The following is a 25,795-nucleotide window of genomic DNA, read 5'->3' as shown; positions in this document are numbered from 1 at the left end:
CGGCCGCGAAATTAACGGAACTCGAATTCTTCATGGAGCTGAGGAACTGTCGGCTAGCGGAACCTTCATTACCAGGGCCCTGTTTCCGCGGCTCAGCCGGCGCTCCGCCCAACGGAAGTGGCGGAGCCCGAGCTCTGCGCGAAGCGAATTGAATCACCCTGGTGACGGGAGGGGCGCGGAGCAACGCCCTTTCCGCCGGAAACGGGTTTCGGAGCCTCCACGTGCTGTCCCTCCCCCAACTCCGGCCCCGCAGCGGCGGCTCCCCTGCTGTCATGGAGCCCGCCGGCCTGGAACAGATCCTCCGGGAGCTGCTGCTGCCGGACACCGAGCGCATCCGCCGGGTATGGGGCCGGCGGGACCGGGCCAGGGCGAGCGGGGGCGTTGCGGTAACGGCCCGACTCTGACCCCCGGCTCTCCCCAGGCCACCGAGCAGCTCCAGATCGCTCTTAGGGACCCCGCCTCCCTGCCCGCGCTCTGCGAACTGCTGGCCTCGGCGGGCGACCCTCAGGTAAGGTTCCTACCCCTTCCTGCTGAGTTTCCCATAGTACGCCACATGTCAAGCCCCAGCTCCTGCCCTCGGCAACTCTCTCAGCACCTTCTTGCCCGGACCCTCACGTGCCTGCTTCCTCGTCCCAGATCCGCCAGTTCGCGGCCGTACTGACCCGCAGACGACTGAGCACCGGCTGGCGACGGCTGGCAGCCGAGCAACAGGAGAGGTGGGCGGGGCCAGGGGTGGGGCGGGGCCGGGCTGAGGCGGTTCTTGGGTACCAAATACTTGCCACCTGTGTTCCAGCATCAAGTCTCTGATCCTGACGGTCCTCCAGAGAGAGACAGAGTAAGTGTCTACCTGCCTCCTCTCAGGGCCCTAACTGACTCTAGGCTGAGAGCTTCTCAGGGTTTCTGCCTTCTTTTTCAGCTCCAGGCTGGCTCTTGGAGGGCAGGGACTTAGGTTCTAGACCAAGGGTGGAGGAACGACTCTCAAGCTGTATTAAAGATGAAACTTCTTGAGCGTGGGCTGTGATGGTCTGCCAAAGCCGAGTTGGAAGACAGAACTGAAATTCAGCATGAGTGAGGTCACCCTCACCACACTGCACACCCACTGTGCTGCTAGTGTCCCTCTGAGACGTTGTCTTCTGTGTCCCAACTTGGCAGAGGCCCTGTTCGCACACCTGGAGGTTTCTCTCCTGGCCACCCCATGGAGGCAGGGCCATCGCATACAGGGAAGGGTACTGGAGGGTGATTGGGGGTGGGGAATCTCTCCTGTTTGCAGGCATTCTGTGAGTCTTAGCCTGGCCCAGCTCTCAGCTACCGTTTTTCGAAAAGAAGGCCTGGAGGCCTGGCCTCAGCTCATGCAGCTTCTTCAGAACAGTATCCACAGCCTCCACGTCCCTGAGAGAGAGGTACTACCACATGGTTGGTGGGAGGAAGGGACCCAGAGGCTGGATAGACCATGTAAGCTTTTCCCTCTCAACCCCTCTTCCTGGGCAGATGGGGCTTTTGCTGCTAAGTGTGGTGGTGACCTCCCGGCCTGAGGCCTTCCGACCCCACCACCGGGAGCTTCTTCGGCTTCTGAATGAGACCCTTGGTGATGTGGGCTCTCCTGGGCTCCTCTTCTATTCCCTGCGCACTCTGACCACCATGGCCCCTTACCTTGGCACTGATGATGTGGTGAGATGTGGGCCCTCACCTTCCTGGCCTCCTACCCTCGGGCTTTCGTGTCCTCACCCTTGCGGGATGCAGAGCTACTTAAGATTCTTTCTCTGCTTTTTGTCCTGCCTAACAGTTGAGAGGGGATCCTGTGGGTGGCTTTGCCTAGGCTCCTGCTATGTGCAGGCTTCGAGGAAGCTGCCAGCTTCTGGGGCTGGAGATTAGGCTGCATCGTGCTCCTGTGATTTAGCTCATCTTGTGTCCTCCAGCCTCTCGTGCGGATGTTGGTGCCCAAGCTCATCGTGGCCGTGCAGATTCTGATCCCTGTAGACGAGGTGAGGACATTCGGGTAGGAGCTCTGTTGGAAGGAGGGTGCAGGAGCATTCAGCCTGGTCCACTGAAGAAGAGCATAGTAACCCCGTGACTTCTCTGTCTGGCAGGCAAAGGCCTGTGAGGCCTTGGAGGCCCTGGATGAATTGCTGGAGTCAGAGTTGCCCATCATCACCTCCCACCTTTCAGAGGTCCTCACATTCTGCCTGGAGGTGAGCCTGGGGTCGGCACTGTCCCTGCTGCTTGTTCTGCTGGGAGTTTCCTTGCCGGTTTCTGATTCGAGTTGGTCTCTGGGCAGGTGGCTAGAAACGTGGCCCTGGGTGATGCAATACGTGTGCGTATTCTCTGCTGCCTCACTTTCTTGGTCAAAGTCAAGAGCAAGGTGAGTGCCTTCTGACACACATCGCCCCACTTCCATCTTCTTCTCCATCTCACTCTTGGAGCTTTCTGTCCATCTGGGGATATGTAAAGTACCATGGCTAAGATGTTCCAGGCTGGGCCTGGACTCAGCCCAGCTCTTGGCTGGGAGATTGGGAATCTCCTGCTGGACCCCCTGTGGCCTGGAAGGCTGGAATTTCTAATGTGAGTCCATCTTGGGAACAGATTCTCAGGGACACCGTTCCATTCTCCCTTTTAAGGCCTTACTGAAGAATCGCCTCCTGCCACCCTTGCTGCACACCCTTTTCCCCATCATGGCTGCCGAGCCCCCCCTGGGTCAGCTGGATCCTGAGGACCAGGATTCAGAGGAGGAAGAGCTGGATGTTGAGCTGGTGGGGGAGACGCCCAAGCACTTTGCCGTTCAGGTGGGATGTGGGACAGGGGCCGGGGGCAGGGGTGTTAGGTCGTTGGGGGAGGTTGGGGGGCAGAGATGGAGTCCATCAAAGTCTCCCTGTCCTTTTCCAGGTCGTGGACATGCTGGCACTCCATTTGCCCCCTGAGAAGCTCTGTCCTCTGCTGGTAAGTGTGGCTTTGTCCTTCCAGTGCTCCTACCCCCGGGTTTGCCTAGCCTCCCGAGCCTGAGGATGTCTGGGCCCTGGTAGGTGTGGAAGGCCTGTTGCCGCAGGAACAGGCAGGCTCGTGCTGGGGTTTCAGGAGAGTGCCATCTGCTCCCCTAGATGCCCATGCTGGAAGAGGCTTTGCGGAGCCAGAGCCCATACCAGCGCAAGGCTGGCCTCCTGGTGCTGGCGGTGCTCTCGGATGGAGCCGGGGACCACATCAGGCAGAGGTATTTGTTCCCCTGTCTCGGAGTGAGGGTGGGCCATGGGGAGGAGGACCACACTGCCCACGGCAGTCCTGGTCTCCGCTTGTCCTTTGAGCCTAGTCATCACTAGTGTCTGCTCCCACACTCAAGTGTCCTGGTTTGGAAGATACCCCAGCTGTCAGGGTCAGCGGGTGGTGCTCACCATCTGGTGGCAGAAAGCCTTGGTTTTCCCAGGGGAAACAGCAGAATGGCTCAGCCCAGGGATCTCAGGTCCTGCCCCTGAGACTCCATCCTCTTATCCTGCCCCATCCAGACTGCTGTCCCCACTGCTACAGATCGTGTGCAGGAGCCTGGAGGATCCGTCACAGGTTGTGCGCAATGCTGCGCTCTTTGCCCTGGGCCAGTTCTCAGAGAACCTACAGGTCAGCAAGGCCGGTGTGGGCAGCCACTGTTTCAGAGTCCCCACCTGTCCCAGAGACCAGCTTCCCCTCAGCCCCATCCCTCAGGCATCCCTGCTGCCATCAGTACTTAGGTGCGTGCCTTGCAGTTGAGCTGACTCAGGCCGCCTTTCTCCTTTCCCCAGCCCCACATTCGCAGCTATTCCGGGGAGGTGATGCCACTGCTCCTCGCCTACCTAAAGTCCGTGCCTCCTGGGTGCACACGTCACCTAGCCAAGGCCTGCTATGCTCTGGAGAACTTCGTGGAGAACCTAGGTGGCGATGCCCTTTGGGGGTATGAGGGAGGGGACGGGGCTGTCGCTTTGGCTGAAGGGGGCAGGAGGTGCAGCTCCACGAACCACTGCCCGTGGTGGGGAGAGGGATGTGGCAGGGCCACAAGGAGGGTCGGCCTGGAGGCAGGTAGGAGGCCTGGGTTGGTTGGTAGAGGGGTGCCCGTTCCCACAGGGCCTGAAGTGCAGCACTACCTTACGGAGCTCATGGAGTGTATGTTGCAGCCTCTGAGGAACCCCAGCAGCTCCCGGGCCAAGGAGCTGGCTGTGAGCGCCCTGGGGGCCATTGGTGAGTCAGAGGCAGGAGGCGGGAGCATGGGTTCACTCCGGGTGCCTGCGGCAGGTGGTCCCTGCTCACTCTCCAGCTCTGATTCTGTCCTTCCATGCTGCAGCCACGGCTGCCCAGGCCTCCATGCTGCCCTACTTCCCCACCATCGTGGAGCACCTGCGGGAATTCCTGTTGACAGGCCATGAGGACCTTCAGCCTGTGCGGATCCAGAGCCTGGGTGAGCGAGGGACTCCTAGGCGGGCTTCCCAGTGCTGGGGAAGGGCCGATGCTCACCTGTCGTTCTCGAGATCGCCCCGGGGCAGCACAGGTGTCTTCCTGCGCTCGCACCGTACCCAGGAGTAGAAGGGATTTCTGAATTCCACCCCCCGCCGCCTAGCTATCTCTGGTCCCTTAGGCCTTGGCCCTGCACACCTCTGGCCTAGTGCCTCATCCTGGTGCTAACCGAGCCCTTGCCTCTGCAGAGACACTTGGGGTGCTGGCGCGAGCAGTAGGGGAGCCCATGAGGCCCCTGGCTGAGGAATGCTGCCAGCTGGGGCTGGGCCTGTGTGACCAGGTAGACGACCCTGACTTGCGGCGCTGCACGTGAGTGAGCCCTCACCCCGCCCCCACCCAGACCCCAGTCCTCCGGTTCTGGACCATGGGTTCCCCGGGTTCCCCCGTCCTGTCTGGCTACAGCAGGTAGGACTATAAAGCTTCCGCCTGTCTCCGCCAGGTACAGCCTGTTTGCAGCCTTATCGGGGCTGATGGGTGAGAGCCTCGCTCCCCACCTGCCACGAATCACCACACTCATGCTGTTGTCACTGCGTTCCACCGAGGGCATTGTGGTGAGCACACAGGGTGGGCTGGGCCAGTTGGGGACGGCCAGGGCTGGGATGGGATCTCTCTCCTGGGCCCAGCTGAGCCAAAGTCCCTGCTGTGCCTCCCCATTCCAGCCTCAGTACAATGGAAGCAGCACCTTCCTTCTGTTTGACGATGAGCGCGGTGGGGAGGAAGAGGAGGAGCTCGCGGAGGAGGATGAGGAAGAGGAGGATGACTCAGAGATCTCAGGGTGCGGAGGGTGCCATTCTGGTCTGGGGGATCCTGGCTTGGACAAGGGCCCAGGGCCAGCTCTGCTTCTACTGGCGCCTGATTGCTGCTGCCTCCCCACCTTACTCTAGGTACAGCGTGGAAAACGCCTTCTTCGATGAGAAGGAAGACGCCTGTGCTGCGCTGGGGGAGATCTCTGTGAATGCCAGGTGAGCATTGGCCTCTCCTTGGCACTGGGAACCTCTCCTGGGAGCCCCTGCCCCATGGTGGTGTGTCTGTCCACAGTGTGGCCTTCCTTCCGTACATGGAGACTGTCTTTGAAGAAGTGTTCACACTGCTGGAGGTGAGTGGGGCGGGGGGCGGGGCGGGTGAGGTCTGGGGGCTAGGAGCTGTGCCGGCCCTGCACGCAGCACACACGTCCTGCCCCTTCTCGTGCTGCAGTGCCCTCACCTGAACGTGCGGAAGGCAGCCCATGAGGCCCTGGGTCAGTTTTGCTGTGCGCTGCACAAAGCCTGTCAAAGCTGCCCCTCGGAACCCAACACTGCTGGTGAGAAGGCGAGGCCGGGTCCAGGCTGGGGCCTCTGGAAGCAGGGGGTGGGTGGGGAGGGGGCAGGGGCTGACCAAGGCTTCAGCCAATCGTGTCCCCAGCTCTGCAGGCCGCGCTGGCCCGGGTGGTGCCATCCTACGTGCGGGCAGTGAACGGGGAGCGGGAGCGCCAGGTGGTGATGGCCGTGCTGTCGGCCCTGACGGCAGTGTTGCGCGGCTCTGGGAGCGTGGCGTTGCAGCCCCCCGGGCGGCTTGCTGAGCTCTGCCACACACTCAAGGCTGTGCTGCAGAGGAAGGTGAGGGGCCGGCGGGCTGCAGGGTGAGGAGGTGGCCCCGCCTTGGGTGGGGCTAGCCAGAGGCTACCAGTCCAGCTTCCCCCTCCTTCCACCCATGGAAAGGAGAAGGGGCAGGAGAGCCCAGACTGAGCTGAGCGCCCTCTTTCTGCAGACAGCTTGTCAGGACACCGACCAGGAGGAGGATGAGGACCAGGTAAGAGCTACGGGTGCAGACTGGGACCAGGCAGCCCAGTTGGTCTCCACGGGACGGGGTGGACAGCATGCTTGGCGTGGCTTGGGGGTACGGGGCTTGCTAAAAGATTGGTAGTGGCTCGGAACAACCAACCCCACTCCCACTAAGGCAGTGGGTGTTCAAGGAAGGCTTCCTGGAGGTGGGGATTCGGGGTAGGCTTGGATTGATAGTGGGAGTAGGACGACCAGGAGGGAAAGCTGGGCTGCAAACAAACCCAGCCTGGAAGGGGCCAGTCCTGTCAACCAAGGGCAGCCCTCAGGGAGACCACCTGCAGCCGTGGAGGAGTATGGTGGGAGGTGCCCCCAGTCTCAGAGCTGGCCCTGGTGTCCAGCCTCTGACCTGGCCCTGCAGGCTGAATACGACGCCATGTTGCTGGAGCATGCTGGTGAGGCCATCCCTGCCCTGGCCACTGCGGCCGGGGGAGATGCCTTTGCCCCCTTCTTTGCCGGCTTCCTGCCATTATTGCTCTGCAAGACGGTGAGTGCTCTGTCCTCTGGCTTCGAGCCCCATTCCGCCCGTGCCCCCTGTGCCCAGTTCCCCACTTTGTCCCAGTCCCAGGCTGACTCGCACTCCTCCCCCCACCAGAAACAGGGCTACACAGTGGCAGAGAAGTCCTTTGCGGTGGGGACGCTGGCGGAGTCCATTCAGGGCCTGGGTGCCGCCTCGGCCCAGTTTGTGTCCAGGCTGCTCCCCGTGCTGTTGAGCACTGCCCGGGAGGCGGACCCCGAGGTGCGGAGCAATGCCGTCTTTGGGCTGGGCGTGCTGGCGGAGCACGGGGGTCGCCCTGCCCAGGAGTATCCTCGGCTTGCAGGAGGGGGCCCAGACGGGGTTGGGAGGGTGTCCCTGGGGTTCGGGATGGGAGCAGTCTCCCCGCGTGCCTGTTCCTTGACTGTGGACCAGACACTTCCCCAAGCTGCTGGGGCTCCTGCTGCCCCTCCTGGCGAGGGAGCGCCATGATCGTGTCCATGACAACATCTGTGGGGCACTTGCCCGCCTGCTGATGGCCAGTCCCACGAGGAAACCAGAGCCCCAGGTGAGGGGTGGGGGCATCAGGCAGGGCCAGGGAGCTGAGGAGGGTGCAGGGCTGGAGGCCAGAGTCTTCTTTGTGTTCAGGTGCTGGCTGCCCTGCTGCACGCCCTGCCACTGAAGGAGGATTTGGAGGAGTGGGTCACCTTAGGGCACCTCTTCAGCTTCCTGTACCAGAGCAGCCCTGACCAGGTAACCCCAACGCTGGGGCCCTTAGAGGGGGCTTGATGCTCCACTCTCATTGACAGGCAGGGTTGGCATCAGTTTAAGCTGCTCTTCTCGGCTTTCTTGTTGGTGTGCAAGGATTGGCAGCCAAGGCGTTTAATGGGAGAGGAGGGGCTTCCTCTCACCACGTAGCATTTTTCCTCAGGGAGGTTTCATTTCCACCCTCTGGTCTGAGGCAGAAGTCACAGCTTTCCTAGGCTGATTTCCTAGACTAGGCTCTTTCAGACTGTGCTCCATGGAGCCTGGGTCCTTTGGGCCACCCCACCATCCTTTCCAGTCAGAGCAGCTCTGCTTTCTGAATGAGATTTGTCTGCATCAAGTGGCTAGCTTTGGGACTCATGTCCCAGTGCTCTTGTGTCCATCACCTTTGTCTTGCATCTTCGCAGACTACTGTGTGGGTGGAGCTCCTGAGTGTCTGGGCTTCTTTTGGTCTTGAGGCCGTGATTTCAAATACCTTTGGTCACAGTCTCATGCTCTCCAAAAAAAAACAAAAAACAAAAAACATTACTACCACCCTGTTTCAGGGTTCTTCTCATGGTTCACAGTTGTTTGGCGTGTGTGTTAATCAGCATCGCTCAAACAGCCCAGGTGGGAGACTGCCTCTCCGGGGCTCCTACCACCCACCCCAGTGCTGGGGCCCAGGGGTGCTTCTGCCCCTGAGTCAGCCCTGCTTTCCCCACAGGTTGTAGATGTGGCTCCAGAGCTCCTGCGCATTTGCAGCCTCATCCTGGCCGAGAACAAGGTCCCACCAGGTGAGGGTGGCAGCTGTGGGCAGGGCTGGGGGGAGGCGGGGAGCAGCAGGGCTCAGGGGGCCGGGGGCAGCTAGGGATGGGGGGCCAGCCCTCCCCAGACTCCTCCCCCTTCACTCTCCACCCAGACACCAAGGCGTCGCTGCTGCTGCTCCTCACGTTCTTGGCCAGACAGCACGCTGACAGCTTCCATTCAGCACTGGGCTCCCTGCCTGGCAACAAGGCCCAGGAGCTCCAGGCCATCCTGGGCCTCACCTAGACTGCGGGCTGCCGCTGGGCCAGAGAGAACAGAGCCTGCCCACGCCCGAGACCAGTTCTCAGCCCAGTTCCAGCTCACGCCTTACCAAAGATTCTGGGCCTGGGCCTCATACCCACTTGGAGTCTCAGCCCTACCTGCTGCCTTACGGGGGTGTCCCCTAGGGCTGGGTCTGTCGTGCTGTGGGACAATACAAACGGAGTCATGACACCATTCTGTAATAAAGGCAGTTTATTTTCTGCTTGAACAGTAGCTCTGGGAGCAGGAAGGATAGAGATCCGTGTTCAGAAGTGAGGCAGGACATTGTTTAACGTAGCGGGTTCCCTGGCAGCTTTGTAAATTGGCTCTAACCGCAGTGGAATCGGGGCCCTGGCTGGATCAGGAGGCGCCCATATGGCTCCTCTTGTTTCACACAAAGGATCTGCTGTGCAGCAAGCACTGGTCAAGAGGGGAGGAGAGGGCTGGTCAGAGGAGAGGGTCCCTACAGCAGCCTCTGGCCTGTGTGTCCACTCCCCGCCCCCCACACAGGCACACACGTTCCTCGCTCACCCAGGAGCAGGTAGAAGACCCGGGCGGCCACCCTGCGGGGACTGAGAGGTGGCACCAGGCTGCTGAAGTCAGGCTCCCTGTTGGCCTGCAGCTCCCGTGCCACTGCCCTGTGGGGGTCAAGAACTGTGAGCTGAGGCTGCAGCGCAGGCCACCCACGGAGGCACGCCCTTCCTGGTACCTGTGCACAGCCTCCAGCGAGAGCGGCTCAGGCTCTGGGGGCAGCTCCACAGGCAGCTCCACAGGCACCTCAGGGAGCTCAGGCACCACGGGCAATGCAGGGGCTTCTGGCAGCTCCGCCTCAGCCCAGGGCCTAGGAGAACACGGGAGTTGGGTGGAGCAGGGAAGGTGGCAGCTGTGACAGTGATGAGGGGCACACCCATCCTAGCTGGGGCTGCTGCTTACCACCGTTCTTCCAGGGGGACGAGGCTGATGCGGGGCTTCTCCTCCTCAGCCGCTTCTAGGGAGATCTCTGTCAGGGAGAGGGCAAGGTCCTGAGTGGGTTTGTTTGCATCTGAGCGGTTGGGATTTTGGGGCCACCTGGTCCACCTGGGTGCCCGAGCTGGCAGTGACTTGTTAAAAAGCACCCAGGGGGTGGGGGGAGGGGATGAAGAGTCTCAGTCTGTGCTTCCCTATGTTAAGTGCGCTGACAAGAACTGTCAGCAGTGGGGGCAGCAGGTTCCTGGCACAGTGGTCAGGGTGGTGGTCTCCGCCGTCCCTTCTCCAGGTACTTACCTGAAGGCAGCATGAGGGGCCCACTGGGCTCCAGGGCCTCCCTCAGGACCTGGAGATGAGAGAAAGAGAACTAAGACCCCAGGCATCACAGAAGCACCGGGGGCAGGGGTGAAGCAGGCCTAGCCCTGAACCAGCCTGGCTGGGACCTGGTGCCCATGGCTCACGTGGGCAGAAAAAAGCAGCCTGTTGGAGCTCAGGCAAGGCAGGAAGGAGTGAGGGTGCCGTTACCTCGATAGCGCTCGGAGTTTCAGCCTTTCTCCTTTCCTCCTCAGCTGCCGCCTCCCTCTCAGCTTCCTCCTCCTCAAGCTCCGGGGGCGGCCTTCTCCGGAGTGCTAGCGGGAGTGGCTGGGCACAGTGGGTCCAGAAAGCCAGCAGTTCTTGGGGTAGCCGGCCAGCTGAGGACGGGGCAGCAGGGAGAGGGTTTGAGGCGTGAGGAACACCAAGAGTGAGGGATAGGGGTTCAGAGGATCCCACACACCAGCTCCCACCATTCCTCACAGTGAGTCGGGGTTCGGAACAGCTCTGCGGGGCTCGTGATCATCCTCTCAGGAGGCTGCACCATTGGCTGTGTGGTGGGAAAGGCCGGAAGCCCGGTTAGGAAGGAGCCACTGCCCCTTATCCACCTGCAGTGCCTTGTTCCAGGGCCTCTGGCCTTCTAGCTCTTTCAGGCTCATGCTCCTGCCTGCTCTGCTCGTTGCTAAAAGGACTTTCAACTGATGCCCTGGGATGTGCTAGGCGGGGTAATGAAGTGGTATGTGGGCAAACTCCCAACATGTGCACTTTGGGGACTGTTCTCAAGGCTCCCCCCAGGAGTTTAGGAGGCCCGACGTGCACCTGCCTCCCTCCATCCCTCCAGAGCCTGGGCTGTACTCACACACTCCCGGCAGTGGGCTCTGGTTTGCATTTGTTCCTGGAATTCCTTCCGGGGGATCTGGGTCTCCCGGTCCCAGAATAATAACCGGCGGCGACGGCGGCGGCGAGCAGGTGGGGGGACTGGGGGCCTCCTCCGCTGAGGGGGGAGGGGAGGTGGGAGCAAGGCTACCCGTTACTCCTTTCCCTGTGGTCCTCGTGGACTGCAGACAGGTCCCAGCCTGCCGTCCCTAGCGGTGCCCCGGGAGGGGGCTTGGGTGGGGCCTCTGGGAGCGGGTGCAGCTCCCACCCTGTATGAGGTGCCCATCCGGATAAAATGGGGTGTGGACAGGGGCACCTTTTACTAATTTGCTCAAAGGCCTGTGGAAGCTAGCAGTGGCCTTCAGCTTGGGGAAACTGAAAATGGGTGAGCAGTTCTGGCAGAGGAGGGCGAAAAGGAGGCGGCTTGGAGGAGCATTACTCACCTCTGGGCTAGGTGGGGCTGGCAGACGCAGCTCCGGCGGGGGGGTTATCTCTGCAAAAACACTCGAGGTCCCAGCTCTGCCCCACACTCTTTGCCCTCAGAGCCACCCAGGCGAGATGCTAGAGAGTCCTCCCTTCAGCAAGTTAGAATACGGGGCCACTGTCTGCAGCAGCTGTGCAGGGACCCCCGGGAAGGACCCTGGCACGCCAGGTACTCACCAGGAAGTAGGACCTCGGGCTCCCAGCCTGGTGGCTTCAGCTCTTCAGGGGCCAGGACCTCAGCCGGAAGTAGCTCTGCAGCCTCCTCCACCCTGAGGGGAAATGGGCAAGAGAATGAAGATACCCTCCCAGCAATGACCCCTACCTGGCCCAGGGGTACCTGGCCCAGGGGTTCCTGCCCTTACTCTGCAAGAGCTAGAGGTGAGGGCGGGGGGACTGTGATCTCCCTCTCTGGGGCCAGGAGCTCCTCTTTGTACTCTGCGAAGAGAAGGTCAGCGCTCAGAACACAGAAGAGATGGGAACACTGCACAGCCCAGACTGCCCGTGCCGGGGGTCTGACCATCCAGCACCGGGCGGGCCCTACGCGGCCGGATGGACCTGCCTAGCCGACGTTCCTCTAACAAGATGGCTTCCTCCTCCTCTGCGATCAGCAGGTCCAATTCCCGGCGGCTGACCTCTGGGAGTTCCCGTTCACCCTGTCAGGAGAGGGAGAACCAAGGCGAGGGGACTCAATTCCATTTCTGTCTGAGAGACATGCCACAGGGCTGGGCCAGACCGAGGAAGCCCGTGGGTGCTACGGCGCTGGGGGCAGTGGTGGGGAAACGGAAGTGGAGAAGGCAGGACTCTGGGGGCAGAAAGAAGCAGATGCAGGGGGGCTGGGCCATCAGAAGCAGGACTCGGGCCTCAGACTCCATGTGCAGGGGGTCAGCTCACCTCAATCTTTAGCATACGTATGGGCTCCGCCTCCAGGAGCGTGATGGCCTCGGGAGACGGTACAGTGATCAGAATCCTTTCTGGAGGGGAGGGAAGTCACACCAGCCCCTGTTTCTTTCCAAGTCCCACCACCCATGTGGTAAGACAAAAGCATGGACTCTGGAGTCAAGTCCACCTGAGTTCTAGTCAGGCCCTGGCTAGTCACTGGCAAGCTGACCCAGGACACATCGCTTAACCACTATGGGCTTCACTTTCCTTATCTGTAAACTGGGGATAATTCTGATCTCATAGGACTCTTGTGAGCAGTGACGACATTATACACATACAGTGCCCCTCACAGGGCCTCGCTTCTGAAAGAAGCTCAAAGACAGTGATTTCTTCAGCTCTTGGACGTTCCTCTGCCTCTCACCAAAAAGAAGGCTCTCACTGCTCACCTGGCTCTATAGGAACTTCAGGAGGGATCTCTTCAAGAACTCTCTCTGGGACCACAGCTTCTAGGAGGTGTCGAATCTTTGGGGAGGGATTGGGGACAAAAGATAGGGTTCAGCTTCAGCGCCCTGCTTCCCCACTTTCACAACCTTATTCAGACAATGGACAGTGATAGCCCTTTATGCCTAATTCTGTGGCACTGACAGCAGCATGCAGTGAACCCACTCACCATCCGGTTTCCTTTCCTCCCATTCCTGCCCCCACCCAATCATCTAGACTGTGTTAATTTGTCTGTGAAAGAAGTACTGCATCCTTATGTCAAGTGTTGGGGACAGAGGGAACAGAAAAGATTCTTGATCTTAAGGACTATATGGTCTAGTGGGGAGACGAGTTTGTATACGACCCCAGCAAGAGCCAGCCAAAGGATGCTGTACACCCGAAACTAGCACAACGCTGTAAATCAACTACACTTCAATAAAAGTTGTTTTGAAAAACAAAATAAATTAATTTTTAAAAAAAAGAGTCAACACAAAGGATAAACAAAGCCCTAGTGATGTGCTGAGTTTTAGAACAACGTTTGGTTCTGGCCGGGAGTGGTATAAAGACTTGATGGAAAAGAGTAGCAATTGAGCGAGGACTGTAAGAGAACAAGGGGTGACCATTATGGCCTAGGGAAACAGCAAAAGCAAAGAAGTAAATGTGGCATCTTTGCGGCATAGGGGCCAGGCTGGTGTCTGGGAGCCAAAGATGCCCAGGGGATGTGCTGAGAGATGTCTAGGGATGGCTACCTCTGGACCAGGGTATGGAGAGCCTTAAATGCTAGTATTCTGTTGGCAGTGGGGAGCCACTGAAGGAAGGAAGTAATACTGTCTAAGCTGTAGGGGTGTTAGGAATGGATGGACAAGGACATGGGAAACCCAGTGCCGAGGGACACTGAGGGCGTGGATTGGGGGCTTGGTTCTTGGAATGGTGTGGAGACAAGAGCTGCCTCTAGGTTGGTCCTGAATAGGTAAGTGCAGCAGGCTTGTCTGGATGGGTCCACCATGGCAATTGCACTGCAATGACTTCTGTGGGGCAGAGCTGTAGCAGGCTCCCATCCCACCCCCACCCTAGTGTCAGACTGGCAACTCATCAGTCTGAGGTGTCCAGGGGGAATGAGACCTACCTGAGGGATATTCAAGGGACTGGGCAGTCTGGGTTCCACAGACATCATCCCAAAAAAGGGGTCTGGAGCAGCTTCCAGAGTCTCCATCCTGGCCAGGTGATTAGGCAGTAGCAGGCTGGGTCTGAGGGAGAATGGGGGCTGTCAAGGACTGAGGCCAAGCAGGGAGGTTCCCTTCCAAAGACTGGGTGGTCCCAGTCCCAGGGACACACTCACAGCTCAGCCTCCACCATATCAATGCGGATCTGCAGCTGGGCCCGGTGCAGGCGCTCCAGGATGTGCTGGATGTCCTCTGCGGGCAGGGAGGGCAAGATATGGCGCCAGCCCATGGGAGGACCACTCAGCTCTGCCCCACCTCAGAGCCTTCTAGCCTTACCTACAAGGTACTGGCATTGTTGAGAGTAGACCCGAATGACGCCGATCTGGAGCTGGGCTGAGAGGTAAAGGGAGAAGCGGGGCCGCGGCAGACCTGGCAGCGGGGGCTGCACTCGTACCAGCACGTAATTGAGGATTTCCTCGCTGGGGGAACGACGCGCCCTGATCACCGCTGCGCCAAAGACCAGCCCCACAGCCCAGCGTAATCCATCCCCTAACCCACAATGGCCCCAGGCCACTCTTGGCCTTTTCTGGGCCTTACCAGGTCTTCACCACGTTCACCTTCAGGTATTCGCGCTTCACCAACCGGGTGCCGCGCGTTGCTGCCAGCCTGGAAGAAGGACGAGGAGTGAGGATGGAGGAGAAGCCCTCAGGCTGGGATCCCTGGGCGCCCCTCCCGGTGCGCCCACCCTGGCTCAGCCCTCCCTTACCAGATGGTGGCGAAGCAGCCCGTGTGGCGCTGAAGCACGCTGGGATAGTAGAACATGGTCCCTCTGGGGTTGCACCCTCGTCTACACCACTCTTCCGTTGGGATCTCAGTCCGAATTCTTCAGGGCACAGGATTTTCCAACACCGTCGGAGAGAAGGATGTGGACAAGCGGCGCAGCGAGTGCACCCAGAATGCCAAATAAATGAACCGATAAACGATGGGTGGATAAACGATTAAGGGGATAAGTAAATGGAGACGCACACTGGATACACAGGAGCAGGGACACCCTCTCCGTCCGCCCTGAGCCGGTTCGCACGCTGCGTGGGTGCTTCGCACTTACTGGAGCCTCGCGGGTTGGGTTCCAGATTGGAGATGCTCAGCTCCGCGACGGGAAGCCCAAGCTGCGACCCAGACCAGGTCCGGAGAGAGAACGGGTGTCCTCCGCAGAGAAGCCGGTCTCTCGGCCTTTGCACAGCTTCGGCCCCTGCCGGGTCCCGCTGCTGCAAGGCTAGATCCCGCCGCAGGGAGCTCGTGCTCTGCGCCTCTCTCCTCATTAGATGGCGGCGGCCCCCAGAGCAGCCAATGGGGAACAGGGTCAGCTTGGGGGCACTCGCTGCAGGGTGCCAAGTAGGCTGCCTGGTTGGAGGCCACAGGGGGCTCCCGAGGCAGGCAGCGAACCAATGGGAAGAACCCTGCACACGCGCGGGGGGTGGGGCGGGGGGGGGCATTGTGAGGTGTCCCGACCAATGGGCTCTCCTCCTCGCCTGGGCAACAGGGGTTCCTCAGAGGTGCTTCTCTTCGGACCAATGAGCGGGGAGCAGACCCCAGCCTCACCTGCGGCGAGCCTGGTAACAAGGGTGCTTCAGCTACCGGGGAGGTTGCGTCATGCCAAGGGCAACCGCCACGCCCTGTTTGGGGCGCCTGACCTGCGGTTAGACCTTGCCCTTTTCCCCAAATCCCACCTAGTAGCAATTGGTTGGTCCGCCTTTGTTCCCAGCCTAGGGCCTATGGTGAGCTAGGGAGGTAGAAACGGGTGTGAGGTGGCCTTGGAGCCGCCCCAGGTCGTTGGGGAAGAAAGACCTCACAGGGAGCAACGAGGGCACTGGCCGGGTCATTTCCTAAATTTGAACAGTTTAGGTTGTGGCATTCCTCACCTGGCTGTTTTCCAGTTGTGAATGTTTTCCTGGCTGAGACTTTAGTTTTGCTGGATGCAGGGCATACTTCTCAGCGTACAAAAGCTGTTTTGTCTCAAAAATTCTTTGTGCAATATAAGTTGTATGGTTGTAGTTACAAATATCCCATTCCCCATGCCTCCTGCCTTTGCACAGCCATTTCTTTGGCCTAGAATATCCTTCCCAGTCTTGACTCCAGGGCATGCTTCTGCCTCTTTATTAAGACTCAGCTCTTCACACCATACACAAAAATAAATTCAAAATGGCTTAAAGACTTAAATAAGACATGACACCATAAAACTCCTGGAAGAGAACATAGGCAAAACATTCTCAGACATAGACTGCAGCGATATTTTCTTAGATCAGTCTCCCAAGGCAAAAGAAATAAAGCCAAAAATTAACAAATGGGACCTAATCAAACTTAGAAGCTTTTGCACAGCAAAGGAAACCATAAACAAAAGGAAAAAAACCTACCGAATGGGAGAAAATATTTGCAAACGATGCGACAGACACAGGCTTAATTTCCAAAATATACAAACGGCACATACAACTCAATATCAAAAAAAAACAAAAAACCCAATCAAAAAATGGGCAGAAGACCTAAATAGTCATTTCTCCAAAGAAGACATACTGATGGCTAACAGGCACATGAAAAGATGCTCAACATCTCTGATTATTAGAGAAATGCAAGTCAAAACTATTTATTTTGCTTTATTTTAAAATATTTACTTTGGCTGCATGCAGAATCTCTTAGTTGCAGCATGCAGACTTCTTAGTTGAGGCATGCAGACTTCTTAGTTGTGGCATGCAGACTCTTAGTTGGGGCATGCATGCGGGATCTAGTTCCCTGACCAGGGATCAAACCCGGGCTCCCTGCATTGGGAGCACGGAGTCCTACCCACTGGACCACCAGGGAAGTCTCCCCAAACTATTAATACAATAAGGTATCACCTCACTTCGATCAGAATGGCCATCATTAAAAAGTCTACAAACAATAAATGCTGGAGAGGGTGCAGAGAAAAGGGAACCCTCCTACACTGTTGGTGGGAATGTAAATTGGCATAGCCATAATGGAAAAAAGTATGGAGGTTCCTTAAAAAACTAAAAATAGGGACTTCCCTGCTGGCTCAGTGGTTAAGAATCCGCCTGCCAACGCAGGGGGCACAGGTTTGATCCCTGGTCCGGGAAGATCCCACATGCCGCAGAACAACCAAGCCCTGCAGAACAACTAAGCCACACGCCGCAGAACAACTAAGTTGTGCGCCACAACTACTGAGCTTGCACTCTAGAGCCCGTGAGCCACAACTACTGAGCCTGGGTGCCACAACTACTGAAGCCCGTGCGCCTAGAGCCCGTGCTCCGCAACAAGAGAAGCCACCGCAATGAGAAGCCCACGCACCACAACGAAGAGTAGCCCCCACTCGCCACAACTAGAGAAAGCCCGCGCGCAGCAAGGAAGACCCAACGTGGCCAAAAATAAATAAATAAATAAATTTATTAAAAAAAAAAAAAAACTAAAAATAGAGCTACCTATGATCCAGCAATCCTGCTCCTGGGCATATATCCGGAAAAGACGAAAACTCTAATTTGAAAAGACATGTGCACCCCAATGTTCATGACAGCATTATTTGCAACAGGCAAGATGTGGAAGCAACCTAAGTGTCCATCAAGAGATGAATGGCTAAAGAAGATGTGGTACATATATACAATAGAACACTACTCAGCCATAAAAAAGAACAAAATAATCCTTTTGCAGCAACATGGATGGACCTAGAGATTATCATACTAAGTGAAGTCAGACCGAGAAAGACAAATATTATATGATATCTCTTATATGTAGAATCTAAAAAAGAATACAAATGAACTTATTTACAAAACAGGAACAGACTCACAAACATAGGAAAAAAACTTACGGTTACCAAAGGGGAAAGGGGAGGGAGGGATAAATTAGGAGTTTGGGATTAACAGATACACACCACTATATATAAAATAGATAACCAACAAGGACCTACTGTATAGCACAAGGAACTATATTCAATATCTTGTAATAACCTATGATGTAAAGAATTTGGAAAAATATATAACTGAACCACTTTGCTATACATTTGAAAGTAACACAATATTGTAAGTCAACTATAGTTTAATTAAAAAAAAAAAAAAAGACTCAGCTCTTATTGCAGCCAAGCTGACCCTATTTTATTTTGTTCCTTCAATCCGGGAACTCTTGAGAGGTTCATGTTTTTTCCATTAGTGCCTGAAACTTAGCTCAGCAAATGTTTGTCAGAGGAATGAGCAACTGCCCTAAATTTACAACCACAGAATATCAAGGCTGAACGGGATTTCAAAATCTAGTCCAAGACTTGCCTTTACAGATGAGAAAACAGAGGCCCATATGGACTGTTTGTTCCAGACCACACAGCTCCTTAGTGGCAGCCTGGTTGGGAACTCTGCTCTTTTGAATTCCAGTGTTCCCAATCCCTATTCCACGGTGCTTGGCTAAATTGGCTTCTACATGATACTTACAAATTGTTTCGATCACTGTACGTATATTGTCAGCGTTCATAAGTGTTCACGCTGGGGCACAAATATGATAAAGTGGGGCCACCTACCCTTAAGGTGCTTAGGACCTAGTTTAAGAGATAAAGGACACAGTAATTTGCTCATTCATCTGTCCATTCATTCAACAAGTATTTATTACATGCCTACCATGTGCCAGGCACTACTCTAGACGCTGGGGATATAGCAATGAACGAAACAAGTCCCTGTTCTCATGGAATAGGGAAGGAGTGATGATAAACAAGTAGACACATAGAAATGTGTGAAGTGGTAAATAAGTGTTATGAAGAAAAATGAGGCAGCATAAGAGAATAGAAAATAGTGAGGGCTGCTATTTGGGTTGGGTGCTCAGGGAAGCCCTCTCTGAAGAGAGGGGGCAAGTCATGTGCTTACCTGAAGGAAGAGTGTTCTAGACAAAAGAACCAGCAAGTGCGAAGGTCCTGAGGCAGAAATGTCTGGTGGGTTCAGGGAGCCTGGAGCAAAGTAACTGAGGAGAATAGCAAGGGGTGAGGTTAGAAAGGAGAATAGGGGCCATATCACCTTGAAGGCCATTGTAAGGATTTGGGCTCTTACCCTGAGTGAATTGAAAGCCAATGGAGGATTTCAAGCAGAGGAATGACATGATAAGATTTATGTGTTAAGAGGATCTCTTCTGTGTTGAGAATGGGCTGAAGGTGGACAAGAGTGGAAGCAGAAAAGATGTGGAAGGAAGCAGAAAGAAGAGGTGTGAGAGATGATGGTGTTTGAACCAGTCTTGGTGAGGGAAGCAGAGTCAGATTCAGGATAGATTTTGAAGGAAGGAATGATAGGATTTGCTGATGGGTTGGATGTGGGGTATAACAGAAAAATGAAGTGAAGGTCCAGGAGGGATTTCAGCAGAGCCTGTGCACCTCCACACTCAGTATCCAATTTCCTCACTGCCTATGCAGATGCCTGTTGGGGTTCCTGGCTTCTCAGGATGACGATGAGAGAGACTGAAGACAAGGAAGGTCCAAGGAGGCAGAAAGGCTCAAAAGCAGTGAAGTTTGTCAGGTGAGACAGCAAGAAGTTCCTCAAGAATCTAGACACCCAGATTTGATCATGTCAGTAAGCCACTCAAAGCTTATAAAAGTGACATGGCAGGAAGGAGCTGGTCTGGGAGGCTACCTCTCCGCCAATTTGGTGTCATGTACGGGAAGCGGGAAGCTGGAGGCTGTGGCAGTCGGGTTAAGCGGTGAACTAGTCTGGTGGAGATTAGTGTAGGATGAGGTAGGACGACCGGTGGCCTTGTGAAGAAGAACTACCAGTTTGGGAGCAAGATAAACATGGGGCAAGGGAGAGTGGTGTTGGTGGATTTGGACCCCTGAGATCCCAGCAGACAGAGTGCTGGTGATGTGGCAGTCTAGGCCACGTTGTCTGTCGTGGCGCTCAGGTAGAGTGAGGAGACCTGTTTGGGAGCAGCCTTCAGTTGGGGTGACAGTGCCCCAGGTACTGGGAGAAGAGGCACCAGGGCACAGGAGGCTCGGCCACTCTTCCCTCTGATTTCCTCCCCTGCCAGGCCCCAGGGCCTCTAGCTCATCGTTTCAGGTCTGTTCATTGAGACCTCCAGGCCAGAGTCCAACCCTAGGCTGAATCGGAGGCCTCTAGCCAAGGACTGTGGACACCGGATTTCCCTCACGAAGGCGGCTACAGTGGCCATAGGCTCAGTGCCCCTCTTTTTGGCTGACCCCAACCCTCTCCCTAATCCTGGTTGCCTAGAGGGTACAGAGAGCCAGGCCCAGAACCCAAAGCTTCCTAGCCCAGACAGCTTGCTAGCCCGAACCTGTGGTTGGAGGAGAGGAAAGGGGCCCAGAGATGCCAGCAGGAAGAGAACCCGAGTGCCCTGCCCTCAGGTTACATCCCCATCATCTCTCTGTGACCCTGCTGCCTTCTTCTCTCAACAAATCCGATGCTGATTCCTTTTCAATAAAATTTTATTTTCAATCCTTAGTGAAGATCTAAGAAAATATAAAGTGCTAGGTTTTAGGGTTGCGGGCAGAGGGAAAGGTCCCCTGAGTTCACGCCATCTGGACTTGTCCAGTTCAGTTCCTCAGAGACGAAAGAGGGTATATCTCAAAATTAAAAAAAAAAAAAAAAAAAGTCATCCTTGAGTTCCCCACCAACCAGGGTCTATGAGGAGTTCAAGGACTAAATCACCACAGACAACCAATGAGAATGATCACCGTGGGAGGCAGGTCAAGAGTGTGGAGGAAGAGGCTCTCTCAAAGCAGATAGGAGGAACAGAGAGAGGAGAAGGAGGCCGGGTCCTCCACGCTCTGCACCAGGGACAGGATGGCTGCCTGATCCTCTGGAGTCTTCTCCAGTAAATGTCGGGCAAAGGCCTGTTCCATCTGCACGAAGAGGTGGGGAGAGGGGGTTGTGAGCACGGCAGGCAGGGCCGGACACTACGCCCAGGGGCTCTTTCCCCGGGAGGCCCGCTTCCTCCTGAACACCCCACTCCCATGCAGGCAGGCTGTTCTTGCCCTATCCCGACTCACCTGCACTGTGATAAGACTCTGTGGGGTGTGGTTGGGGCCAGGGCTCTCCTCCCAGAAATTCAGTGTCACCTGGAACTCGGGTGCGGGGCCCAGGCCCTGGAAGTACCTGGCCAGGTCTGAGAGAAAAGGTCAAGAGTTGGAAGAAAGAGAAGACAGAGGGTCTCAGGCAGGGAGGGATTGGGGAGGATCCCATAATGGAGAAAGAGGGGTGGCAGTGGGGCCACTCAGAGACCAAGGCCAGAGCAGGAGCCTCGGGGTGGTGAGGCTATTGCCTGGTGCCAGGGGAAATGCTAGGAACTAAGCTGCTGCTCGCCTGTGGACAAATAGGGAAAGGGGCCCCCTTTTAGAGGTAGCCAGTCATCACACAACCTGAAACCTGGGGGAGCTGGGGGAGCTTACAGTCCTCTCGGCGGCAGCCCTGGCTGCTAACACAGCTGGGCCACACCTCTGTTGCCTGCTCACAGCCTCCCTGCACTAGGGCACCCTGTGGCCCTGGGTCCCGTATACTCCGGGCCCCCACTCCCGAAGTCCAATTGAGAGTGGAATGGAGGCAGGAAGTGGGATTCCAAGCGTGGATGGGAGAGGGGCAAGCTGAGGGGCGGCTGAGCGGTGGGCGAGGGCACGTGATGCGCGCAGCTCTCGCGAATGTGTGAGTGGTCGCTGTGCAGGTGTGTCCGGTGGGGGTGCCGCGAGGCGCACCTTCCCATGATTACTGTACGTTCCCATGTGGCGGTGCTCACGAGGCGTGACACCCTGGCGCTGGGCTTACCTGGTCCTCATCTTCTGCGGCCTTGGCTGGGGAAGGGGGGCTGCCAGGGCTGAGCACTGCACGAGTGCAGGGGCCATGCCTGGGCTGTGATGGGGGATGTGCTGGAGGGAGCGCAGGGCGGTGGCCGGGCCCATGGAGGGGGAACAGAGGTGGGGGAAGGGGCTCAGGTGCTTGGCGGGAGCAGCCTCACCTCTGCAGAAATAGGCGGTTCTGAAGAGCTCCACGCACTCGTTGCTGGGCAGCAGGTGCGGGCCTGGACCAGGTGGAGCCTGGGGCGCATTCCAGGAGATGGGGATGGGGCAAAGGCGCTGCACAAAGAGGCCTCGGGAGTTGCTGGCCACCAGGACCCCTCTCTTGAGCTGGCTCAGCAAGCGCTGGGTGGGCTCTCGTGGGCCGGGTTTGGGAAATATCACCTGCTCCATGCCGTACTGGGTGCTCGAGGGCTCAGCCACGAGGCGGCAGTCCAGGCTCTGCACCTGGGCCTCACCCACCACACGTCCATCGTAGATGAAGGTGAGCAGCAGAGAGTAGTCTGCGGACAAAGAAAGGCCAGCTGCACCGGCGCCCCTCCCCAGGGGCCCACTGGCCAGCAAGAGGCTCTGGAGAAATGAAGAGGGGCTTCCTGCAAATCCAGCACCCTCATTTTGCTGGCGAGGAACGTGAGGCTCAGAGAGAGAAACTAGGTAAGGGCTGGTGAGGACCAAGCAGGCCGCAAGGTGGGGGCGGTAGCCACACCTTTTAAGGATAGAGAAGGCGCCCTCCCTCCTCATCCTCACCGCCAACCCTCGGCAGCCCAGAGGGCTTCCCGTCATACTTTCCCATCACTCAGGAGAGGAGCTAATACACAGATTCCCACTGAGGCCTTAATGGCCAGGGCCTTACAGTTTACAAGAGGGTCCCAGAGATCGGTCCTCTACTTAACCCACAGAATCAATGTCTCAAAGTGGATTTCCAGGGAACACAGTGTGTAGGGGGTATTTTTGAGAAGTGAGCTGTTTGGAGTGGTGGCAGGCGCACTGCCTAGAAACCAGTGCCTCTGAGTAAGGTGGCCCCAGTTTGCTGCAAGCCCTGACAGATTAGGTAACACACGCATAGCCACAGGAGGACAAGGGGGGATGGGGGCAGGGGTGAGTCAGAAATGCCAAGTACCTGAACCTGGAGGGGGCAGAAGCTCTGGGGACACCAGATCTCCTTGGAGAGGGGCCTCAGCTGTGTCCCTACCTGGGTGGGAGGCAGAGGCACTGGTCATTCAGAGCAGACTGGGGAGTCCAAGGGCCAGAGGGTGTGGCATGGAGGATAACACAAGAGGCAGGGCACGTGGTACCTTCCTGAGGCTCAGGGCTGTTGCCGCTGCTGCTGCTCCCGGAGTCTGAGTAGGCTGCTCCCCCACTGGTCTCCACCAGCTCCTACAGACACAGTTTCTATCGTTGGCCCACCTCTCCCCCAGTTACTGTTCTGCTCTCAGACCCACCTGGTTCCCCCACCAGCTCTCACATTTTTGAGGGGGTCCTGGAGCAAGGAGGGGCTGAGTATGCAGTTCTTCGTGGTAACCTCGTCCTCCTTCCTCTCAGAGGACACAGAACTGTGGTGTCGCTTTGACGGTGATTTCTGGGTCCCTGGCTGAGCTGTGGAACGTTGAGAGGGAGAGGAAGGTCAGAGCCTTAAGTGGGCACAGAGGGAAGGGGAGAGATAGGAGGCAGTGAAAGGACGGGCAGGACTGGCAGGGAACCTGCTCCCCAAGGACAGGGCAGAACTCTGACCGAGGGGCCTTGAGGGAGGCCACCACCTTCCCAGGAGGCGCAGGGCTCCATCCTTCCTCCCCAGGCTGCTGATTCTAGGAGTGGCGGGCCAAAGGGACACCCACCGGGGAGGGTTCCGGGTGGCAGCAGCCGGTACACCTTGTAGGGCTCAGCCCCATCCCTGTGGCCATTCTCAGGAACCTCCTGGAACTCAGAACTCTTGTTCAGAGCACAGCGCAGACGGGTCTTCCAGATAGCAGGGCCTTCCGAGTCCCCGTCCTTGTACTTTCCCTTAAATATCGCCCAGGCCTAGGACACAGCAGAAGTAAAGAACAGGCAGCATGTTCTGGACCGCAGATCCTTTACTGAGGCTGGCTTCACGGATGTGTGGCCTGAGCGCTCACACAGAAGGGCCTATGCTAGGTTTATGCTCAGCTATTGCCACCTTGAGATCCTTACTAAGGTTTGCATTTTCATCTTGCATGGGGCTCTGACAATTACGTAATGTAGCTGGTTCTACCCTGCAACCTCCCCTTTATCTGAAACCCAGGTGGACGCAACCGCTTGAGTGTGACAGTGCCAGGGTATATTCCATCCCTCCCTCCAAGGGGCCAGTTTCCGGGCCTTTCACCTTGAAGAAGGCGGCATCCTGATCCTCCCGGAAGTCCTGCTTGCCTGCGTGCTTCCAGGGAATGCGGAACATGGTCTTGGCCGCATCTTCCCAGCACACTCCTGGGAACTGCCCGCTCTCCACTTGCTCCACCACCCAGCTCCGGAGCTTTCGGGTGCAACGTGCCCTGCCTGATGCCATCCTGGGGATAAAAGCAGCAGGAAGTGTCAGGGGAACTGATACTTTGGGAAGAGTGAGATCCTGGCCCTTGGGGTTGGATTCCGGCAAGGGCCCCTAGAGATCTCATCCATCTTTTGCCTCTATAGACATAATCTCAAACTTCTGAGGCTGAATTATTTCTGCTGTCACTAGCGATGACCAAAAATACTTTCTTCTTAACATCCCGAGCTGTGACATCTGGAAGGGAACCTTAGGCATTGGTCTTAATTTTAAGGTTTTTCAGGAATCTATTGTTCCCCTGGTGTCCTGCTCCTGGTGAGAGGCCCTGTCTGGATCCCCAAGTATTTACAGACACAGTGGCTGCTTGTGATGCCTCATCAACCCTCTTCACTCACCACCCCCACAACCTATCCTTCGATGCCCCCCAACCTTCCCCTCCCTCTGCTTGTCCCAGGGGTAGGTGGGGCAGGGAGCTGGGGACAGGGGCAGAGCTGTGGGCGGGCGGAAGTGGGCAGGACCAGGAGGCAAGAAAACAATCAGGGGAGAGCAGCAGAGTCTTCTTCTCCAAACAACCCGGTAGCAGGTCCTCCTGTCCTTCGCCTAGAAGGCTTGGGATGCAGGCCCCCCCATAAGTCTTTCACTCATGCCAAATTCCAGCTCCCCAGCTCACAGGCCTTCTGTCTATTCCTCAGTCTAGCAGAGGGGTCTCCAGGAGCCTCTACCCACCACCTCCAATCTAGCCGGGCCTTCCCGCCTAGACCCAGGCTGACACCTATTTTTGGTTAATCTTACCTGAGCTGCTGTGCAGGCTGTCCCAGGGCTCAGCCAACCTCAGCTCAGCTCCCGGCTAGGCAGCTCCTGGATCTCTCCGCCCCTTTCTACAGTCCCCACCCTAAGTTTCAGTTCTCCTCCAGGGAGGTCCTTTTCCCCGAAATCACGTGGTCTCCGAGTTGCAGGGTAACTGGTTACCACCAGGGGGAAGCAGCATCTGAGAATCTTATCGTAGGAATCCTGCGGTCAGAGTCTGGATGAGGGACCCTACTGCCTCAGGCTCATTCCCTTTCCTCCCTCAAGATACTCCTTGCGGGCTTCCCTGGTGGCGCAGTGGTTGAGAATCTGCCTGCCAATGCAGGGGACACAGGTTCGAACCCTGGTCTGGGAAGATCCCACATGCCGCGGAGCAACTGGGCCCGTGAGCCACAACTACTGAGCCTGCGCGTCTGGAGCCTGTGCTCCGAAACAAGAGAGGCTGCAACAGTGAGAGGTCCGCGCACTGCGATGAAGAGTGGCCCCCGCTCGCCACAACTAGAGAAAGCCCTCGCACAGAAACGAAGACCCAACGCAGCCAAAAATAAAAAAATAAAAAAAAAAAAAAAAAAAAAAAAAAAAAGATACTCCTTGCTTGCATGAAACCACCTCTATGACACTGCTGCTTCCCCAGGGAGGCCGCAGTGTCCCGGAGTCAGGCCTGGGGCCTCTGGATAGCTCTGTACCACTTGTGCATCTGTGTTCCCCCACGGTGCCTGCTTGGTACCTACTAGGTCACCCCAAATATCAGCTGAATTCAATGAAAGAAAGAAAGGAGGCAGGGAAGGAGGAAGCCCAGGCCAGGTGGCTGGATGGGGAGGGCTGCCCTTGGCCTCCCACAGCGTCAATTCCTTCTGCCTGAGTCCAGAGAGGGTCAGGTGGCAGGCTGCAGGGGGCCTTTAGCAAAGCTCTGTTCACTCCCCCCTGTTTCCCCGGTGCCCCCAGATGGTGGGG

The 25,795-nt window shown here is 57.0% G+C and overlaps 3 protein-coding genes across 11 annotated transcripts; 1 reads left to right on the top strand and 2 right to left on the bottom strand.

The window, feature by feature from the left end:
- The first annotated feature begins 12 nt into the window (after nucleotides 1-12).
- IPO4 (importin 4) lies at nucleotides 13-8,797 on the top strand. Of its 2 annotated transcripts, XM_059913943.1 has the most exons (30): nucleotides 232-341; nucleotides 422-508; nucleotides 637-716; nucleotides 794-835; nucleotides 1,271-1,400; nucleotides 1,489-1,668; nucleotides 1,917-1,982; nucleotides 2,088-2,189; nucleotides 2,276-2,359; nucleotides 2,616-2,780; nucleotides 2,881-2,934; nucleotides 3,093-3,202; nucleotides 3,492-3,600; nucleotides 3,762-3,891; nucleotides 4,081-4,194; nucleotides 4,298-4,411; nucleotides 4,656-4,776; nucleotides 4,907-5,018; nucleotides 5,127-5,242; nucleotides 5,352-5,429; nucleotides 5,506-5,563; nucleotides 5,662-5,767; nucleotides 5,869-6,062; nucleotides 6,214-6,255; nucleotides 6,646-6,771; nucleotides 6,880-7,088; nucleotides 7,195-7,327; nucleotides 7,408-7,512; nucleotides 8,228-8,297; nucleotides 8,423-8,797. In XM_059913943.1, exons 1-30 carry the CDS (start codon nucleotides 273-275, stop codon nucleotides 8,551-8,553), a joined length of 3,237 nt encoding a protein of 1,078 aa, XP_059769926.1. In that variant the 5' UTR covers nucleotides 232-272; the 3' UTR covers nucleotides 8,554-8,797. The 2 variants fall into 2 exon arrangements, with proteins under 2 accessions (XP_059769927.1, XP_059769926.1); XM_059913944.1 differs by lacking the exons at nucleotides 7,195-7,327; nucleotides 7,408-7,512; nucleotides 8,228-8,297; nucleotides 8,423-8,797 and having other exon boundaries at nucleotides 13-341; nucleotides 6,626-6,771; nucleotides 6,880-7,081.
- Nucleotides 8,764-18,689, bottom strand: REC8 (REC8 meiotic recombination protein). 5 transcript variants are annotated; one of them, XM_059913948.1, is made up of 20 exons: nucleotides 15,647-15,715; nucleotides 14,833-15,337; nucleotides 14,494-14,610; nucleotides 14,325-14,393; nucleotides 14,064-14,206; nucleotides 13,904-13,979; nucleotides 13,691-13,811; nucleotides 12,531-12,606; nucleotides 12,097-12,176; nucleotides 11,765-11,858; nucleotides 11,568-11,640; nucleotides 11,383-11,474; nucleotides 11,166-11,215; nucleotides 10,706-10,840; nucleotides 10,330-10,396; nucleotides 10,060-10,226; nucleotides 9,832-9,880; nucleotides 9,502-9,568; nucleotides 9,100-9,409; nucleotides 8,764-8,988 (listed from the first exon to the last, which is right to left on the bottom strand). In XM_059913948.1, the coding sequence occupies exons 3-20, from the start codon at nucleotides 14,547-14,549 to the stop codon at nucleotides 8,959-8,961; spliced, it is 1,755 nt and encodes a 584-aa protein (XP_059769931.1). In that variant the 5' UTR covers nucleotides 14,550-14,610; nucleotides 14,833-15,337; nucleotides 15,647-15,715; the 3' UTR covers nucleotides 8,764-8,958. The 5 variants fall into 5 exon arrangements, with proteins under 5 accessions (XP_059769931.1, XP_059769935.1, XP_059769930.1 ...); XM_059913952.1 differs by lacking the exon at nucleotides 15,647-15,715 and having other exon boundaries at nucleotides 9,100-9,206; nucleotides 9,278-9,409; nucleotides 11,723-11,858; nucleotides 14,833-15,485; XM_059913947.1 differs by lacking the exon at nucleotides 15,647-15,715 and having other exon boundaries at nucleotides 9,100-9,206; nucleotides 9,278-9,409; nucleotides 14,833-15,485.
- IRF9 (interferon regulatory factor 9) lies at nucleotides 18,621-24,929 on the bottom strand. Of its 4 annotated transcripts, none has more exons than XM_059913961.1 (10): nucleotides 24,827-24,929; nucleotides 23,876-24,056; nucleotides 23,370-23,553; nucleotides 23,000-23,130; nucleotides 22,830-22,911; nucleotides 22,655-22,726; nucleotides 21,696-22,037; nucleotides 20,737-20,852; nucleotides 20,422-20,589; nucleotides 18,621-18,707 (listed from the first exon to the last, which is right to left on the bottom strand). In XM_059913961.1, exons 2-9 carry the CDS (start codon nucleotides 24,053-24,055, stop codon nucleotides 20,461-20,463), a joined length of 1,236 nt encoding a protein of 411 aa, XP_059769944.1. In that variant the 5' UTR covers nucleotide 24,056; nucleotides 24,827-24,929; the 3' UTR covers nucleotides 18,621-18,707; nucleotides 20,422-20,460. The 4 variants fall into 4 exon arrangements, with proteins under 4 accessions (XP_059769944.1, XP_059769942.1, XP_059769941.1 ...); XM_059913959.1 differs by lacking the exon at nucleotides 18,621-18,707 and adding an exon at nucleotides 20,155-20,310; XM_059913958.1 differs by lacking the exon at nucleotides 18,621-18,707 and having other exon boundaries at nucleotides 20,155-20,589.
- Nucleotides 24,930-25,795: the final 866 nt, after the last annotated feature.

Source organism: Balaenoptera ricei, chromosome 2 (genome assembly GCF_028023285.1).
Source record: "Balaenoptera ricei isolate mBalRic1 chromosome 2, mBalRic1.hap2, whole genome shotgun sequence".
Lineage (NCBI taxonomy): Eukaryota > Metazoa > Chordata > Mammalia > Artiodactyla > Balaenopteridae > Balaenoptera > Balaenoptera ricei.
Note: the sequence above shows the minus strand (reverse complement) of the source record. Positions and strands in the feature narration are given on the sequence as shown.